An 18,639-nucleotide genomic window follows, 5' to 3' on the forward strand; every position below is an offset into this window, starting at 1 on the left:
GAAGGCACCGCCCTCCCAGCCAACCAGCCCAACTCACAGGTACTGCCGCCGCAGGGCCTCGACGTCCGCGTTGACGCTGCTGATCTGGGAGCGCTGGCTCTTCTCCAGCTCCCGCTCCATCTCCTCACGGTGGGCATTCTTCATGGCTTCAATGGCTGCGGACAGGATGTGGCCCTCAGCACCAAGAGGCTCGGGGCGAGCCCAACAGGAAGGGGACATCCCGCACCGCTGAGGCTTGGCTTGTTGGCAGCTGGGCCAGGATTCCCCAGGAACTCCCAAACAAAAGGGATCAGGTGGGGCTTGGTTTTAATATTTTTAAAAAAACCTGATTCCATAAACGTCTAATATAATATAGAACAAGCAGGCTTTCAGGTTGGCCTGTCTTCTGTCGGTGCTAAGACCCAAAGCTGCTGTGGAACACAAAGGAGGGAACACCGGCCGAGGCCCAGTGCTTGGTGCTAACCCTCCAGGCTCTGACGGACCGAGGCACCGCAGAGGTGTCTGCTATCAGAGAAGTACCAGCAAAGAGACTGACGAGGACAGGTCCTCCGATGCACAGACGTGACTGGCTCGGGGCTCATGAGCTCCCGAAGGGCTCCTTAAGCCTGCTGTCCCCCTGGAGAAGGGTTAGAGCTTGTGCCCAGCTCGGGGAGAGCCCATCTCCCATCCCGGGGTGAGCGACTCCCACCTGAGATGGTGGCTGCGGTCTCCTCAGCCAGGAGGCGGTCTTTCTCCTCCCGCAGTTTCTCCAGCTCCCGCTGGTGCTGCCTCTGCAGCTCCTCGATCTTCTTCTGGTGCGTCTCTTCCATGGCTGCAAACCCCCGCTCGCACGTGGCCTGAAAGACGCACAAGGGGCTTTACCCACTTCCCTTTGGCTCCCTGAGCAAACTGACTGAGAAGACCACAGCCCCACCCTGCCTGGCCCCCAGGGCGGGAAGCTGCTCTTTGGAGCTGAGACCGGCACCAACTCCCTCCCAGAGCAGTTAGAAAAGGGTGTTCACCCAGTGAGCTGCCTGATTCCTGTGGTTGAGTTCCATTTCTCTGCAAAGAGCTGGTACTGTGGGTAGGAGGAGGCTGCCATGGAATTGAAAACAGCCCACCCTGGCCCTTTATGGAGTGACTGCCAGGTAGGACTGACAGGATGACACAGAGCACCGGCAGAGGCTGGCAGGTCTGGTCTGAGTTAACCACTGACGTGCTCAGAACTGCCATACCCCGGGCGTCGGGCACAGTTGCAAACAGAGATGAGCCTTGGTCAGCTGCCAGGAGCTGAGAGACCCTGTGAATGACAGTGACCCAGGACATGGAGCCGGGGGCCCAGCCCTGCCACTGCCCAGCTGGCCACTCTGAGATGGTCACTGAACTTCTCAGGCATGCGCTGGAAGAATTAGATTAGGGTGTGGGACATTTCCTTTTCCTTGTGAAGGAGTACAAAGAGAGGTGCTAATTACCAGGTGCCTCTGCTCATTGCATTGAGGTCATGGCAGGACTGCTCCCCAGCCTGGTCTGTGCCTTGCTCCAGCCTGGCTTGGTTTATGACCTGGATGTGGGCTTGGGGAGCTAAGAAGTGGTCCAACTACCCCATACACCCACCCTGTATCCCCCAGGCCTGGCGTATCAGGTTAGTCTTCTGCACGGGGTGGGTGAGTGTGCCTGTGGCCATCAGGGCTGGTCTGTGCAGCTCTTTTCTGGATGGAGGCACATTGGGACCTCTCTAAGAGAGAAGGCCTCGCTCAGTAAGGTGCAGGAACCGTGCTTCTCAGTTCTCTTTCAGAGCTGTGAGAATGTAGCCACGTCACCTCTAATCTAAGTCTGGGGGATCTTCTTGTGTCCAGATCCAGGAAAGATACCAGGAACCCAGTCTGTGTCTGGGCACCTCTGTCTGACTCCCACAGGAGCAGACAGAACTTTCTGGACTCCCCAGTCAGCATTTTCACACTCAGGGTCTGCACTTCCCTGGGACAGACCTGCTGTCCACACTCACGGGGCATTCTTCCTCACAGTGGCTTCCAGATGGAGCCCCTGTCTCCTCTTTGCAGCTCTCACACCCCTGGACACCTGGAGAGTCCGAGAGCTGCCCTCCTACGTGCTTTGGTTCAGCATGGCTTCTTGGTCAACACAAGGGGAAGGGTCGAAGTCATAGTTTGATGAGAATGTTTTAAGAGTATTTCAAGAGAAGAGTCAGAACTCTCCTTACAGAAACACTCAGGTTCTTCCTTGGAGAGCATATGTTAATCTGTAAACACAATTCTGACTGTTAAGACAGTAAACCGTGGGGTCAGTCGGTTCCTCCATGGCTACTGTGCAGAGGTGTCAGAAAAGGCACCAGCTTGCAGCTATCAGGAGAGGAACCGAGACCCCAGTCTCCCTCAAGTGACTGCTATCAGCCCGGCACCCAGGCGAGCAGTTTGGTTGTAATTTGTGTGTCTCACAGGACCCGATGAGAACAGACTCAGGACAGAGAATGCTACCCAAGTCCTCAGCCTGGCCTACAGGCTGACTACACAAGAGGCCGGTCCGGGCCTCGTCTAAGTTGCCTCCCGTGCAGACCCTGAGTGTCAGGGGAAGTAGCTGGGATGTTACTTTCAAACGCCTTGCTGTTGTGCCCTGACCTCATGGGACAGTGCAGCACTTTCCATCAGCCCTTGAAACCTCCTTGGGATTCACAATGGCTTTCAAAAGGTTTGGACTGAGTTGGGAAAAGGCACTGGAAACAGCCTGGCAGGTGCCAAAGTGCCTGCCAATGCCCAAGTGCTTATCACAGCAGCACAGAGCCACCTCAGCACTGGACGTGGTGCTGGCTAGAAGGGGGACATGTGAGGAGCCTGGCATTTACTGCATTCGTGTGGCAAGAAGCCTAAGAGCAGGCAGCCCAAAGCCCAGGCAGCTCCACACAGCTGAATGCTCCAGGGAACATCACCTGGACAGGCCAGAGCCATAGAGTCCTGCTCACCAACAGGGGTGTGAAACAGGATGGATGTGTTGGGGGAAAGTCACTTCTTCAAACGTGTGGGGAAAGGAAGGCTGCATCTCCTTGAGAGAGCAACCATTCCTGCACAAGGCTCCCCACTGGACACGGCCCCTGAGGGGGAGGTGGGAAGTGGCCCTTGACACTGTGTGGCAAACACCCCTGTCCTTTGAGAAGCCTGACTTTGCCCTCCCAGGACAGTCAGGAGGAGAGGAACCTCGCCAAGTCCAGGTCTGCACAGCCTGGAGGTGAGGTGGGGGGCCCCCACCGGGCTCTGCTGGGACCCCCTGTGCCCACAGGCGGTCGAGGGGGAACAGCGCTTTTGGAGCTGAGAACCCTGTCCCAGCCGCACCCCGACCGCTCTGCGCTGAGACCTTGAGGCTCTCCAAGTCCCTCTGGCGCTCCTCCTGCAGGGAGGCCATGCCGCCCGCCGGGTCCTGGTGCTCCAGCTCCTCCCGCAGAATGTCCACTTGCGCCTCCAGCTCCCGGACACGCTCCCTCAGCCCCGCCAAGGACTCGGCCTCGCCACTGGCCAGTGAGCCAGAAGGGGGCTGGCCCCGGTAGTGGCACAGAGTCTCCTGCAGGCACCGAAGGGTCTGCGAGTAGTGCTCCTGCAGGGCCCGCAGCTCCTCCTCATGGATGGTCTGGAGCTCCTTGATCTTGAGCTGGAACCTGGCCTCCAGGGCCTGCACCTGCTCCACAGGCCGCCCCCCCAGGTCCTGCTCGGCCCTGGCCCCAGTGTCAGGCTGGCCCCGGACCCTGCCACATGCGGCCTGCAGCACGCCCTCCACTTGGACCACCTCCTCTTTGAACTGCTCTGGTGGGGCAGCCAGGCTCTCGCCGTGCTCGCCATGCGCCAACTCCAGACGCCTCTGCTGCTGGTCCAGCTGGGCGACCTTGGTCTGGAGCTCCATGTTCTCCCTTTGGGTGAAGGCGATCACGTCCAAGTACTCGCCCTTCTGCTTACAGAGAAGCTCCTCGGACTCCCCCTGCAGGGCCCCCAAGGCCTGCTCATGCCCCTGGTAGGGGGCCCCCTGGCCCAGCCAGGACTCTTTGTAGCCCCGGAGCTCATTCTCATACTCAAGCCGGATCCTGCAGGCTGCATAACACACCTGAGCCTGAAGAATCGCATCCTGAACTAATAAAGAAGAATACTGGCCAAGGCCTCCCAGACAAGCACGGCGCAAGAGATGCTGGGATGCCTGCAGGAGCTTCCGACAGTCCCCGAGTACCTCCACAGAGGGAAGTGAGGTTAGGGAGGCAGAAATCTCCCCCAGGAGACTGGCCTTATCTTTAAGCTGCAGGGCAAGCTCCTCCTGAATAGCAGGTAAGACTCCAGAACTCTGGCTGGACAAGGGACAAGCCAGGGAGCTGGCTGGGTCCTGATGACTTGGTGCTTCTACCGGTGGGTGCCTGGCCCAGGACACCTGGTCGCCGTCTCTGGTGCCCAGTGGAAGCTGCAGGGCTTCCGAGACCTGCTGCATCACCCTCTCAAAGGCAGGGGTCCGGTAGGCCCCCAGGACCTCCTGCAGCATGCACCTGTGCTGCTGCAGGGCTGCCTGTGTCCCCTGGAGGGTCTCCTGGATGCTCCGGAGCCTGCGGTGGAGGGACTCCCTCATCGAGCACGCGGCAAGACTGAGCTCAGCCCTGACCCACATGGCGTCTGCCAGGGCAGGGGCTGGGGCTGGCCGGGCACATGGCTGCCTGCTTCCCGAGGCACTGGCTGCCTCTCCTCCCAGCGTCTCCAGGTGCCAGCTCAGGGACTCGACCTGGCTCCAGAACTCTCCATCCACCAGCACCTTCTTGGCCCAGGCATCTGCTGGGGCCCCTGGACAGACCACAGCACTTTCAGACTCCAGCGGCCACCGTCCTGACTGAGCGATCTCCAGGAAGACTTGCGACATGTCTGATGTCGTGTTCCGTAGCGAGTCTGCAATCTGGTCTATGAGGGCGGCTTCCAGAGCGATCTGCTCAGAGAGGAGCTGCAGCTGCTCCTGCTCGCTCAGTGTAAGCATGTGTGGCAGCTGCTGGGATGGCGCCTTCTCCTCCTCAAAGAAGCCTGTTTCCCCCATGGAAGCTGGCCGGGGATGCAGGGCCTGGACAGCACCCATGAGCAGGCTCTCAAGACCAGCCAAGGGCCCCGCTCCTGCGTCCCCTGGTAGGGACCGCAGCTGTTCTCTACAGCTCTCCAGGCAAGCCAGGGCCTGGCTGTTTTTCACCTGGACGTCGCTGAGCTCCCCGACATGGCTCTCGACCGCCTCCGCCCTGGCCTGCCTCTCCTGCTCCAGCTGGGCGGCCAGCGCAGTGACCTGGAGCAGGCTGGCTCGGAGCTGCTCGCAGAGCCGCGCCTCGGTGCTGGCCCACTGCTGGTGCAGCGCAAACAGGGCCTCCTGGCTCTGGCCCTGCTGGCTCTCCAGCCTCGCTGTCACGCCTTTGAGCTTTTCCTCCGTGACGTAGAGCTTGGTCTCCAGGGAGTGGATGATGGACAGGTAAGCATCTGGGTCACTGGGCATGGGGAGTGAGCTGGGGGTAGCCTCTGATGACATACTTTCCTCCGAGGGTGAGTGCTCCTGACTGGTGTCCGAGGACATGCTGCTGGCTCCGGTCTTCTCACACCCGTCAGGGTGGGTGTACTTCTGACACTGGATCGTGGAGAATCGGATTCTTTGCCTCTTAATGCCAGGTGCTCCCTGGTCAGGTTTTGAGGACACTTCTGACCTCAGGGGCACCGTGCTCTCTTCTCTGCTGGGGCTGCTGTCCCCCAGGTCCTCCCCTGGGGCCACGTCCTCCAGCCCCAAGCAGGGCAGGCCCAGAGGCATGCCGGCAGTCTGGCACTGCAGGCCCACACGAGCAAGGCTGTCCTCAGCATCCTCCAGAGACTCTGTGGCCAGTCGCCGTTCAATCTCCCCCTCTGCCTGGAGCTTCTCGTCTTCCTCATCTAGGCTGCTCCCCAGGGTGGACGGCCCCAGCAGAGCCTGCTGCAGGCCCCGCCCCTCCCTCTCCAGCGCCTTCTCGTGTGCATCCTGCAGGCGCCGCAGCTCCTCCTCCTTCTCTTGGAGCTGCGTGTGCGCGCCCTGGAGCTGGCCGGCCACCCTCCTGAAGGAGTGCTCCAGGCTCTGGTAGTCGGCCTCCCTTCCCCTCAGCTTCTCCTGCAGTGCAGCTACATCCCCATCGGACAGGGAGACGCGGCCCAGCAGCTCTTGGAAGCGCTGCTGCGTCAGGTCGCGCTCATCGCGCAGGCTCTGCACATGCTCGGCCAGCTTCTGGATGCTGGCCTCCTTCATCTCCAGCTGCTCCTCCAGCCGCTGCACCGCCTTGCTGCCCTCAGACCCAGCGCTCAGCTTCTCCTCCTGCAGAGCCTCCACCCGGTGCTCGCGCTCCTGCAGCCGCCCCTCGAAGGCGCGGGCCCTGTCCTCTGCCTCCGCCAGGCTCCGCAGTAACTCCTGCTTCTCCCGCTCGCAGCTCCCCAGCAGCAGCTCATAGTTCCTCTGCAGTTTCTCCTCCATCAGCCTCTGGGCCCGCTCGCTGGCACCCAGCTGCTGGCTGAGGTCGGCGATGCGCTCCTGCAACTGCTGTACCTCCTTGTGCCGGTCCCGCTGCAGCACTTGCTGCCGCTCCAGGTCCCGCAGCTCCTGCGTCCTCCCCAGCAGCAGGGCCTCTGCGCTCTGGAGCTTTCGCTCGCTGGTGCGCAGCTGGGCGTTGAGCGCGGCCTCACTCTGCTGCCGCTCCTCCAGCTGCTCGCGCACCTTGTCCTTCTCCAGCTTCAGCTCGCCCTGGAGCTTGGCCAGCGCCTGCTCCTTGACGGCAAGCTCGGCGGCGGCGTTGCCCAGCCGCGCCTGGAGGCTCCGGATCTCGGCCTCGTGGTGCCGGATCGCATCCTTGGCCTCCCCGTAGCTGCGCTTCAGGGCCTGAATCTGCCGTGTGATGAGCTCCTGGCGCTGGCACTGGGCCTCCAGCTCGCCGTGCAGATCCTGGTTGACTCTGTGGAGCCTCTGCCAGGTGCCGGACGGGGAGGTGGCCACTTCGGTCTTAAAAAAACCGATGAAACATGGGTTAGTAACACTCGGCCTCCCAGTTCTGAGTGTCACACCTCTGGCCAGGGTCAACCACAGAAAGGCTCCTTTGTGGGTCTGTCTTTTATCCTTTGCACAATTTTTTTTTCCCATTAAAGAAAACCTAACAAATCATCTCAATTTTTTTTGGTAAGCAGCTGTTTCCAGATAAACAGAAAACATGAACAGTAACATCAAAACAGCTCTAACTGCACAGCTTCTAGGAGAAATAAACCAAACAGAACTGAATAATGGAGCACAGTGGTAAGCAAACGAAGACTGCGGGACGAGACTCTGGCAGGAGGCGCGGGCAGGAGCAGAGCAGAGCATCATTTGTTTTGCGAAACAAAAGGCACATGGCTCTAGACCACAAACCCCACAAGAGCGCAGCACCCGACACGCTGCCCCTTCCTTCTGGCACAGGAGAAGGAAGGGCGGCACCGCTGGCGGACGTCAGTGAGGTGACATCCGAGACACTCCTGTGGGAGGTGGCGCCCGTCCTCCACAGTGACAAGAAGAACTAACCTCTACCTGCAAGAAGACAAAACGAGGGGGAACGGAAACCATGGAGTAAAACATGAGAGTTAACAAAACAAACAAACCTTTGTGGAGTTCAAAATAACAAAGTGAAGCATGCAGAAAATAAAACACTTGAAACAAAACTCCTCAAACTGAAAGGCATGCAAAATACACAGAACTAACGAACGGAGGAGAAAACAACATGAAGGGAGTGAGAACAGCTCAGCCTGGGAACTGGCCTGCCCATGGCTCCCTCGAGGTACGCTGGCGGGGAAGCCACAGGTGTGACACTCAGTTACGCAAGTTAAGAGACAGTCCACGGCCACACATGCCAGCTCCTCCTCCCGGCTGGCAGCACGGCGCCCACCCGCCACCATGACCCTCCTCACCCTTAACCCCAGAGGCCCTCCTCGCTCACCCAGACTTGAGATCATAAGCAGTGTGAAAGCAGAGGGAGGTTAAGAGTAACTGCCCTCTAACCTGGTAGGGAAGTATTAATATGTCTGGCCTGGGGGCAGGCTCATGCAACCATCCAGGTCAGACACAGGTGGGTTGAGGTTAGCAATGTGCAAAATCTGCTGCCAGTTATCTTCTCGGCCTGATGTCAGCTGGCAGCCCAACCAGGGTTTAAAAAGGTGCTCCCCAAACCTGCGGGGTCTCTGCACAGATGTCCCAGAAAGTCCTAGAGTGACATGTGCAGGAAAGAGGGGTGTCCCCACACCAGGTCCCAGGGTCTCAGGGTCTGAACTGGGCATGGCACTAACTATGGCTGAAGGGCTGGGAGGAGCGTCCAGGGCACATAGGGTGCCTAGGACTGAGGCCAAAGCTGGGGAAAAGGAAAGCAGAAAAAACATCCACCAGAGGGTGTTTTGTGGGGGGGTGGGCAGGAGGACAGACTGCCCCAAAGGTCCACCAGACCAAGGAAACCAGTGTGCTGCGGTCTGCAGATGCAGAGACGTATCACAGTGACTCAGGGGCCTGGAGAGTCTGGGCGGGTTGGGGGGGCACCCTCTGGGACCGTGTCTTGGTGTACACAGACAAGGAACCTGATGCTGGGGGATGGGGTGCAGGACCTGGACTGGACTGTGGTGCCCTCAGCCTTTGATGACAAGACTCATGTTCTCAGTCCCACCATCCTGCTTTGCTCTTCCTGGAGCTCATCTGTCTGTTACCTCTTCCCATCACACATTTGCTAAGGGGGCAGCGGAGTGCTGTACCCCAGAACTGGTGTAGGGCCTGGAGCACTGCAGGACTGGCAGCTCATACCAGCCTGCCCTGCCCAAATGCCCTCCTGCCTGGTGAGACACCCGCGGCTCCCTGAGACCAGCTGGCGACTGGCACTCTGGCACAGAGACACCTGCAGGAGACGATGGGTCTGGACACTTGGCTCAGGACTGGGCAGCCATGTTTCCCCCTCAAACCTCAGGCTCAGCAGAAAGTAAGAACTGGGGCTGCTAGGCGAGTGGACAGTCCCAGGCTGCCCTGTGGGTGGGGCATAGACACGGTCCTAGCTCTGCCATGGGCGGATCCTAAGGAGGCACTTGTCTGTTCCTCAGTTTCTTCCGTAAAATGAGACTAATGCTGTTCTTATGAAGTTAGAGATGACTTGCAAACATGTGACACTGATTAATAAATATATGTTGGGCTCTTTGAGAGCTGAAGAGAAAGACAACCATAATTATTTTATGAAAAAAACCAAAGAGCCTTGGCTGTAGAGGGTTCATCAGATTCTCCCAATGTTACACGAGCAGCAGCAGCACACTGCCCAGAGCACCTGCTCCTGCGACAGAGGGCCCTAGAGCCTGGCACTGGTTTTGCACATTCCTAGCCTGCCTGGGTCCTGCACATGAAGCCTGGGGGTGCCCAGAGGGTGGCAGCCCCTCAGCCCTACCTGCAGCACATAGCCCTCCCGGGCGCTTTGCTCCCGGCCCAGAGCCACCCTCAGCTGGTCCTGCAGCAGTCGGTTCTGTTCCAGAAGGTCTGAGGCCTCCTTCTGGCTCTGCTCCAACTGCAGGCAAAAAGACACACGTGTGAAGCAGGATGGCAGCAGTGGTCAGGAGCAGCATGGCATGGCCCTCGTGGTCCTCCCAGTCCAGTGTGGCGGAGCTCACCGGCAGGTGCGCTTGTCAGGTCTACACTGCACCAACGGTTCAGCTTAGGCTGTGAATCTGCGTGGGCGCCACTAGCTTCCAGATGCTGGGGCTGCACCAGGCCAGACCCTACAGGAACAAGGACTCCATGCCTGTGCCTGAGGGAAGACTGCCCACTGGGTCCTTTGGGTGTCCTCAGCATGGCCAAAAAGGCCTGTGCTGCTCCAGGCAGACCTTGTCCAAGACTCTACCTCGGCTCCTACAGAACCTCCTTCGACAAGCTGGACATGATAGATTTTGTATGAAATCACGTTGGGGAGGATGGGTCCTCAAGAAGCAAGCAGCTTCTCATTGTGGTTCCTAGCAGCTGTGAGTCCAGCCATCGGCTCCTGCCCCTTACAGCTGCAGGCTGTGCTGACTGGCACAGGGACCTTCGTATCAAACTGTGCTGTCTGAAAACAGTCTCAGAGTCCAGTGTGTGTGGCCTGCTGCCCTGCAGTCCAGCTGCTTAGAGCAATCTGATTTTGGACTGTTAATTTACTGTGTTTTGCCTCTATTATTGTATTAACAGTCATAGAAAAATGTTGATGCTAGTGGGTACATATCAGCCTCATGAATCTAACAAAATAAGATGAGAGGTGAAGGCAGGCCAGGTGCCCAGCCTATGGTTTCATCAGACCCCAAAGTAAAGAGCACATCAGAATCAGCAGGCAGGCCAGCCATGTACACCCCTCCGGCCTTACCCAGGGTGCCAGGCTGCTGTGCCCAGACAGGAGCCTACCTGTTCACTGTGCCCCAGAGACAGGGAAGGTAATACACACACCTCACCCCACACCCACCTCTGGCACCAATGGCTCTCAATGGCAGTACCCACCCCTCTGGTCTATGGAAAGCCCTGGTGTGCACCTCCCCCTGACCCAGCCCGCCCTCCTAGTACTTATCTGGGACCTGTCTGTGTGCCTGGTTTGCTGAGGGGTCTACAAGCCCTTGGGCCTAGGCCCACGGCTCCTACACTGTTGGGCACAGAGAGGGCCAAGGAAGGGGGTTGCATGGAATCAGCCAGCCCGCCCACCCGTCCTGGCCGCTACCTCCTTCTCCAGCAGCGAGGTCAGCTCGGGCGTGGAGAGTCGGTCGCTGCCGTCTTCGGAGGACAGGTGCAGGGGGGCGATGGGCACCTGCTTCTCCTCCCGGAGCGGGGTGGTCTCCACCTGATGCCAGCGCTGCTCGATCTCCACATGCACATTCTGGGTCCTGAGCTCCGCAGCTGTGGGCGGCCCCAGGCCCCGGTCGACCTCCATGCGCAGGGCCGCATCGTCGGCACTGGGCCCCTCCACGTCAGGCGTCCCAAAGCGCTTGCGCCGCTCCTCCCGCCGGCGTGCGCGCTCCCGCTCCAGCTCCCCGGGCTCCGCCTCGGCCCGAGGGCCACCGGCCCTCTCCTGGGCCAAGGCCTGCTGGATAGGGCGGAACTCGGCCCAGTCGAAGGTCTTGGAGCGGCCCTCGCGCCTGCGCTCACGCGCCCGGCTCCTCCTCTGCTCAGGGTCGGGCTCCCCAAGCTCCCCGTCCTGCTTCTCCAGCGGCCTCGTCTCCGAGGGGGAGCCGCTCCGGGCCTGCACCTGCGGCAGCGAGCTGCAGGGTCCAGAGACAGTGGTCGGGTGGGGCCCCCACCACCAGGCCCAGCCCCTGCTGTCATTATGTGCTTTTCCTGCTCAGCTGCAGCCCCTGGGGGGAATTCCAGGGGGCTCAGCCCCGCAGGCAGAGAAGGAGCCGAAGACAATGGCCCAGAGGTTTCCTGCTGGATGATGCTAGGGTCTGAGAGCCCTGTCAGGTTTGCTGGGCACAGCCACCATCCAAACGAGGCCATATGGGAGGGAAGCGTGTGCTGGGCCAGTGGGGACAGAGTGAACGGGAGCAGCTACTTTCCTCAAGGCTTGTGGGTTTTCAATAAGCAGGTAAGGAACACAGTCAGGTCTGTGTTTTAAAAAACCACCCTGGTGGCTGGTGTGACAGCCCTGGGACCACCTGTGGGCCAGTGAGCTGGCTGACCCAGGTGGTTCCCACAAGCCAGCACCACATAGGGGCTCACTGGTCAGGACTCAAGAAGATTGGTGGCCCACCTGGGCCAGACACTGGAGGACACCCCTGCCTGCCCAGCAGCCGGGTGCACCCCCTCCCCCACAACCATAAGTTGTGGCCGTCTGAGGACAAGATCCCGAGACTCCCCCCTCAGCCTGAGCAGAGTGGCCTCTGGTCCCACCCAAGCCCTCAGCACAGGGTGGGAAGCCCCTGAGTGGCAAGGGCTAGGGCTGGGGGCCTCCAGGGAACACAGACAAGGAGCCTCCGGAAGAGGTACCCTCTTGTCCTGGGGGCTTCCAGGCCAGGACCACATGCCTGGGCACACTTCTCCAGGATGGACCTCTCAACAACACCCAACTGCAAGCTGGCCCAGGGCCCCAACTGTGTGATGGTCAGGCCAACACACCACCTCTCTGCCACTCTCTCTGGAGAGGAAGCCCCTGCAACCCCACCAGGTTGGGGCTGCAGCACATGGATTGAGCTACAACTTCTGGCATCTACACCTTCCTGGGACATGCATGGCTTAGCTGCACTAAAAACATCTATCCTTTCCTCAAAGTATAAAAGCCCCCACACAGAGCAAACAGTGAGGCAAGCACCTCGGCTCAGACCACTGACACTGGAGTCTCTTCCTGTCAGGAGGACACTATGGCCCTGCTGTGGAGGGGAGGCACCTGTCCCGAGCCATGTGGGCCTGAGCACGTTCTCCACGCTGCTTCTGAGGCCAGAGCCCCACACCTGCTCTGTGACACCCCAAGGCCAACGTCCCCCCACCTAGAGCTGGACCGGCCACATGGGGTCCCTCAGAGAGCCCAGGGAGGGCCTTGGCCTCTGCTCCTGGTCATACAGACTCAGGAACAACCAAATATTCTGTTCGTCTAATGAAAGAAGGAATAGAGTCAGGACAGGACAGAAAGAGTAGAAAGGAGAGTCCCTTTAGGATCCTTTCCCGACTCTGTTCAAAAATGTAGGTCACCATCCGGGAGGCAGGACTTGGCAAAGGTGTGAAGCCACCCCCAGGAGGAGACGTGAGTGCTCTGTGGGCACGAGGGCCACCCTCCGGGCATGGCCTCCAGCCCAAGAGAGGCACTTGAGAAGCACTGGGACTACAGGAGGGAAAAGCGTAAGGGAGAAACTCTCAGGACCAGTGAAAGCACTGAGGCCAGGAGTGAAGGCAGCAGATTTCTGGGTGTCACAGAACCAGCTGCATGCAGAGATCCTGATCTATCTGCTTTCTGTGAAATGAAAACAGCAGGTTTCTAACCATCAAGGCAGGAGGAAAGTGGGGGGCAAATGATGAGGTTCCCAGAGCATGGCTATGAACACAGGAACATCCCCAGCTTCGGCCCCCACACCAAAAGCTCCAAAGGGACATCTGTCCCGGTTGCACAGACATCCTGCAGATGCAGGAGTGAGGCAGGAAGACCAAGAAAAGACAACGCTGAGGTGGCCTGTGGACACAGCATCTGGTGCTGCCTCTGACCAACCAGGGCTCAGCGGCCAGAGATGCCTTACACCCAGGCCCCAGGGAGTTCATGCACTGGGCAGGGCTGGCAGGGTGTGGGGGCAGTGCAAGTAACAGACAGAGGGACAGGGCGGCTGCACTGAGCCTCCTGGGCACCTGACTGGCTCACCTCGTCACATCCGGGGCAGAGGTCGGGTGGACGTGCTTCATGATGGTCTGGATCCAGTTTCTCCGGATTCCGGACGTCATGGCAGAGAGGGTGAAGGCGCCCTCCTTCGTCTGCACGGAAGACAAGGTGTTAGCCATGAGTGCCCCTCGCTGACCCCAAAGGGCTCGCAGGAAGGACTCACCCCCGGGATGCCCCTCCCAGAGGAGCTGCTCTTGATGGGAGGGGCTGAGGGAAGGGGGTCTCAGCACGAGGCCCAGAGAGCAGGAACTTGGCACCACCCCCAGCACTGTCCGCAGAGGCGGCTAGGGGTCTAGCTCACTGAGCATGCCTCTCCCTTCTGCAGGACACGGGCACAGGGAATCATCAGAGCCCCCAAGTCACAGGTGGAGTGCCCTGCCAGATGCCCTGCAGCCCAACGGACTGGGGGATGGATTTCTCCTTCTTATGAATTCACTGGCCTTTAGCTCTGAACTCGGTCTTCTCTGAGTTTGATTAACCTTGGTCACTGCCACATGCTGGATCTAGGCCCAAAGGTCAGGAGGGGAGTCCCAGCCCGGGAGCCCAGGGTGGCAGCTGGCAGGCAGCTGGCAGGCTGCTGGGTGCCCGTCGCACACCTCACGCTCTCAGGAGGGAAGAATTAGCTTTTCCCAAAGACAGGTCTGGGCTTCCCTCGTGGTTTAGTCAGTAAAGAATCCACGTGCAATTCGGGAAACCTAGCGACTAAACGCAGCACAGCCCAGGGACAGGTCTGGCCTCTGCCCTGCACCACTGTGGAGCAGAGTGGGGGCTAGCCAGCCCGAAAGACTAGGCGTGTGGGAGGGAGACGCCTGGCTGCGTGATGTCAGCTGGCCTCTGGGGGAAGGGCTGGAGCTTGCCTGACCACATGGACGATCCAGTTGATGGGTTATGAAGCTGCTATGAGCACTCTGGACACATTTGGGCCTGGTGCCAGGCCTAAGCCCGAGCAAGCTCCCCAGGCTGGAAGCTCTGTGTGTTACCAAACGTCAGTGCCAATAGAGAGACTGTCCCCAAGGATGTGAAAGCTTCCTGTTCAGTGCAGTTCTCCACGAGGTGCTTCCTCGGGCTGATCCCAGTCTGTACCCTTTGCTAGAGTGTGTCTGCGGTTCTAAGTAGAGTGTTCCCTGTGCTCTGAGTCCTCCCAGCTAGTTATCTGACTTGTGGGGGTTCTGGGGCACCCTCAGACTTGCAGTGGGCATCAGCCAGCTGGCATAGCCGGGGGTCTGTGCCATCACCTCATCTGGCTACCCCTGAATAATCCTTAAACCCCCATCTTTGATAAAGTGGTCAGTAAGAAGTGCTCCATCTGTCCAGTCAAATAATTTTTTTGAGAATGGGACAGCACCTTGCACGTTGGAGTCCTTCACAAGGCTGTGGGGCAGAAAGCCTCCGGTGAGTGGCTACATCGACGAGCAAAGAGTAAGTGCATGAGAAGCTAGTGCCCTGAGAGCTGAGGAAGCAACACCTTCACTCTCACTCCCCATACCCCACCTCTTTCCAGCGGTCCCTGTTCTACTGAAAGAAAGACCTTATTACTACGAAGGCTCTAGACGGCCTCGAGGGAGAGATGCTGGCATCTGCTTTCTGCTGAGATCACAGAGTGGGGATGGGTGGGGAGCTACAGGACTGAGAAAAGGAGAGGATGAGGTGCCCGCCCGTCAGGCCCAAGGCCCACCCCTCACACCCAGCCTGCCGCCCAGCCCCACCCTGCTCACATGGATCTGGAAGCCATAGTTTCTCTGCACTGGGTACTCTGTGACATCGCAGCACGTAGACAAGTCAATTTCCCCATCCAAGTCGGCTGCCTGCAGAGAAGGTGAGAGGTTTAGAAGTGTCCCGTGAGCTTTATGTCTACGGGACAGGTATTCTCGCAGGTGCTGCCAACCACACACCACCTAGAAGCATCCATGCCACCCCCACCCCCATCCTGCCAGGGACATCCAGGCCGGGGTTCTCAGACCTCCTTTACACTCTTAAAAACTGAGGGCCCCAAAGAGCTTTTGTTCATGGGGGTTTTTATCTATTGATATTTGCCATATTAGAAACTGAAAAAAAAAAGAAAAATAAAAATTTTTAGTCATTTAAGAGCACAAACCCATTTCATAAATAAAAAGTATTAATTTAAAAAACCTGCAGGACTTCCCTGGCAGTCCAGTGGTTAAAACTTTGCCTTCCAATGCAGGGGGTGTTTGTTCAATCCTTGGTTGCAGAGCTAAGATCCTACATGCCTTGTAGCCAAAACCAAAACATGAAACAGAAGCAATATTGTAACAAATCCAGTAAAGACTTTAAAAATGGTCCACATCAAAAAAATTTTGGAAAAAAAAAAAAACAGCAAGAGATTTTTGCACCTGCCTTTAATGCCTAACTTCCGAGGACAGCTGGATTCTCACATGGGTCTCTGAACTCAGTCTGCTGGCAGCTTTTGGCTGAAGTGTATGAGGAGGGCCTGGCCTCACAACAGACTCAGGCTGGAAGTCTTTTCAGACAGTTGCGGCTGTTCTTCTCTGACAAGTGGTAGCTTCTTAAAGGTGAACTGCATAGTGGAGTCTTTCTGCCCTTGCTGTTATGTTAACCTCCACGGTTCTACCCTGCTCCGTGAATGGACCTCTGACCCACGCGCGACACCACGGTCCCGTCTCCTGGGAGAGTCCCCAGACACTGGCGTGCTCCTTGTTCCGGAGCGAACGCTGGGTCCACTGTCATCATTGCCCATTTCATCAGGGAGTCTAAGCTCAGCGACACTGTCAGGCGAGCGACAATGAACACAAGTTTTCCAAAGTTCCAGTTTTTCTTAAAATCTCAAATTGAATCATTGATAACAGTTCTGTCAGTCGTTTTCCTTGAAGGAAGAGACTCGGTTTATTTAATTGAGTGCGCATCTGTGCATTGGTGTTTAAGCAGAGACGGTGGGCCGTGAGGAGGGGGGATGGCAGAGGGCAGCGCGGTCGTAGCGGGTGCTCCCCATGAGGTGGCATTATGCCTGGACAAGCAGCACAAGGGACTTTGCCAGCTTCCGGCAGGTGCTGAAGGCTGAGACTAGTAAATCAGCACTTTTCCTGTCCTGTGAAGGCCCTTTCTGTAAGACTGTAAACGTGTGGCAGTGAAGGACACACTGGCTATCTGCTCCTGCAGCCTGGCTGGCTAAAGCACCCACCATCAGCACAAGGGAAGAGGTCAACGGCATTGTAGTCTTACAGCACTATTTTTGTTATAAAACCCTGGATGGGTCTCCAGGGTCCATAAAGTACACTGTGAGAACAACCCAGCACTTGCGTGTGCTCCTGCAGCCGCCGGCACCCACACTACGCCCCATCTGCCTGCCCACCAGCCTCTGTCGCCTGTGCTTACAGAGGCACAAGAACCACTAACATCATTCACACTTGGGACTGTATCTCCCAAAGGAGATTCCTGGAGTGGGAAGCAAGGGAAAGGTGCAGGAACAGAATGCCAAACTCAGAAGAGAGGGTTTTTTTTGTAGGCGAAGAAAAAGCCCTTCTGTTTGGTGTTCAACCATGGAACCAGGGCTCTCAACCAGGCTGCCAAGTTCACCTGCCACATCCCATCCTTGTCCAGAAAACAGGGGACAAGATATATTAGTTTGATTCTTTGCAAGACAATTCACCACAATATTTCCGTGTAGAAAGAACAAAACTGCTCATTCTGAGTTTTAAAATGAGACATCTTTCAGTGTTTTTCAAAAAACACAAGACAAGAAAAGCTGCTGGAGCCCCCCATCCCAGGTGCTGAAGCAGGGCTTGGAGAGCCTACTTCCAGCAGAAGTCAGTCCCTGAACATCAGAGTCTGCCCCAGGGCTGGACTGGGCCACCCGTCAGCACACAGGGTGGACCTGAGACACTCACCTCCTCAGCCACCGAGTCCCTGTAGAACCTCAGGCTTTGATCAGCAAGGACAAACCAGTGCTTCTTCCACTAAAAAAGAAGAGGAAAAATCAAGACTGAACTCCACACTTCTGCTCCGAGGCGCTCCACAGCCAGGGTCCTGGGGGACCTCCCTGAGCAAGGGAACGCAGACAGTAGGTGGCCCCTCTGGCTGGGGCACACACACAGGACTCTGCTCAGGCCACAGGCAGCCACATGCACACGCCTTCTCCCCTGTGATAAGGTGGTGTGGGCACTCCACCCGCAGGGGTGTGGTTGCAGAGGGGAGCCAGGCCCCCCAAGCCCAAGGAGGCAGCCTGTGAGTTGCGGCCACCTGCTGTCTAGCCAGAGGGGTGCCCACCTGCTGCCAGCAGGGGTGACCCAATCACAACCAGCCAGACTTCCCAGTCTTCACTGTGAGGATCGACAGGGGCGCTGAGTCTGCAGGCAGAGCCGACGGGGTGGGTACGGAGGGGAGAGAGAGAGAGAGGAGGAGGGTGGGGAGGGGCATCCGGGGGTCTCGCAGAGGGACCCGAGGCTTCTCCTGCCTCCCAGAGGCCTGGTCTCCACCCCAGCAGCCACTAGTGGCTTGGTCTTTCTGCTCAAGTCCGCCAGCTCCTCCCAGACCTGTGGCAGCATCTCAGCTGCTGCCTACCACCTCACAACCAGGGAGCCTGTTCTTGGGGGACCTGGGCTCTCAGGAAACCTCTGCAGAATGTGGCCAGGCGGGAAGCTCAGGTTGAAGGGCATCCCCAGGCCTGAGGCTGATGCCCACCAGGAGCGGGAGAGCAGTCCACATGCTGGCAGCAGGCAGGCTGGTGCCCCCACTGCCCACCACACCCCCACTTCTGAGGAGATGGGGTCGTGGTCACAGTCCTGGAGGTGGTGGACAAGGGCCAGTGCTCTCACACCCACGGGGACAAGGCCAGCTGGACCTTGCACCTGCTCCCTGGCGCCTGGGGCCACGGCAGTTCCAGCCACTCACCTGGCCATCCTCATACTGCTTGGTCAGCCAGCCTTTTTTGAAATTCAGCAGGTCGGGCTAAGAGAGAGGAATAAAGAACAGCTCAGAGAAAAGCAGCCTCGTGTCTGGATCTGTGCAGAAGCGGACTGACGAGGCAGGCCTTTCTCTTCCAGTGAGGGGCCCTAGGAAAGGGGGCTTTTCCACGTGCCAGATGAGCACATGTGGCTCCTTGCCCTGGCAGGGGCTGCCCAAGCCACTCTCGGGGTGTGCATCTCCAAGGAGGGCAAGGTTGCACACAGGGCGCAGGTGTGGCCCCCTCGGCCCACGAGCAGCACAGCAGGGCCGCCGGGAAGCAGAGAACAGTCCAGACAGAGCCATCCGGCATCTCGCGTGGAGGGAAGATGAGCAGTGACGGCCGAGACTGAGAGTCTCATAAAAGC

General features: G+C 58.3%; 1 protein-coding gene across 1 annotated transcript in view; it reads right to left on the reverse strand.

Annotated features, from left to right (window-relative positions):
* MPRIP (myosin phosphatase Rho interacting protein) overlaps nucleotides 1–18,639 on the reverse strand; it is a 95,044-nt gene that overhangs the window by 11,117 nt on the left and 65,288 nt on the right. Inside the window, exons 10-18 of the mRNA XM_052657475.1 lie at nucleotides 18,221–18,277; nucleotides 17,218–17,286; nucleotides 15,070–15,159; nucleotides 13,337–13,446; nucleotides 10,718–11,255; nucleotides 9,431–9,547; nucleotides 3,343–6,996; nucleotides 689–836; nucleotides 38–155 (exon numbers count right to left, since the gene is read on the reverse strand). Of these exons, the coding sequence (XP_052513435.1) occupies nucleotides 38–155; nucleotides 689–836; nucleotides 3,343–6,996; nucleotides 9,431–9,547; nucleotides 10,718–11,255; nucleotides 13,337–13,446; nucleotides 15,070–15,159; nucleotides 17,218–17,286; nucleotides 18,221–18,277 (4,901 nt within the window). The remainder of the gene's footprint in view (nucleotides 1–37; nucleotides 156–688; nucleotides 837–3,342; nucleotides 6,997–9,430; nucleotides 9,548–10,717; nucleotides 11,256–13,336; nucleotides 13,447–15,069; nucleotides 15,160–17,217; nucleotides 17,287–18,220; nucleotides 18,278–18,639) is intronic.

This window comes from Budorcas taxicolor, chromosome 19, assembly GCF_023091745.1.
Source record: "Budorcas taxicolor isolate Tak-1 chromosome 19, Takin1.1, whole genome shotgun sequence".
Classification (NCBI taxonomy): domain Eukaryota; kingdom Metazoa; phylum Chordata; class Mammalia; order Artiodactyla; family Bovidae; genus Budorcas; species Budorcas taxicolor.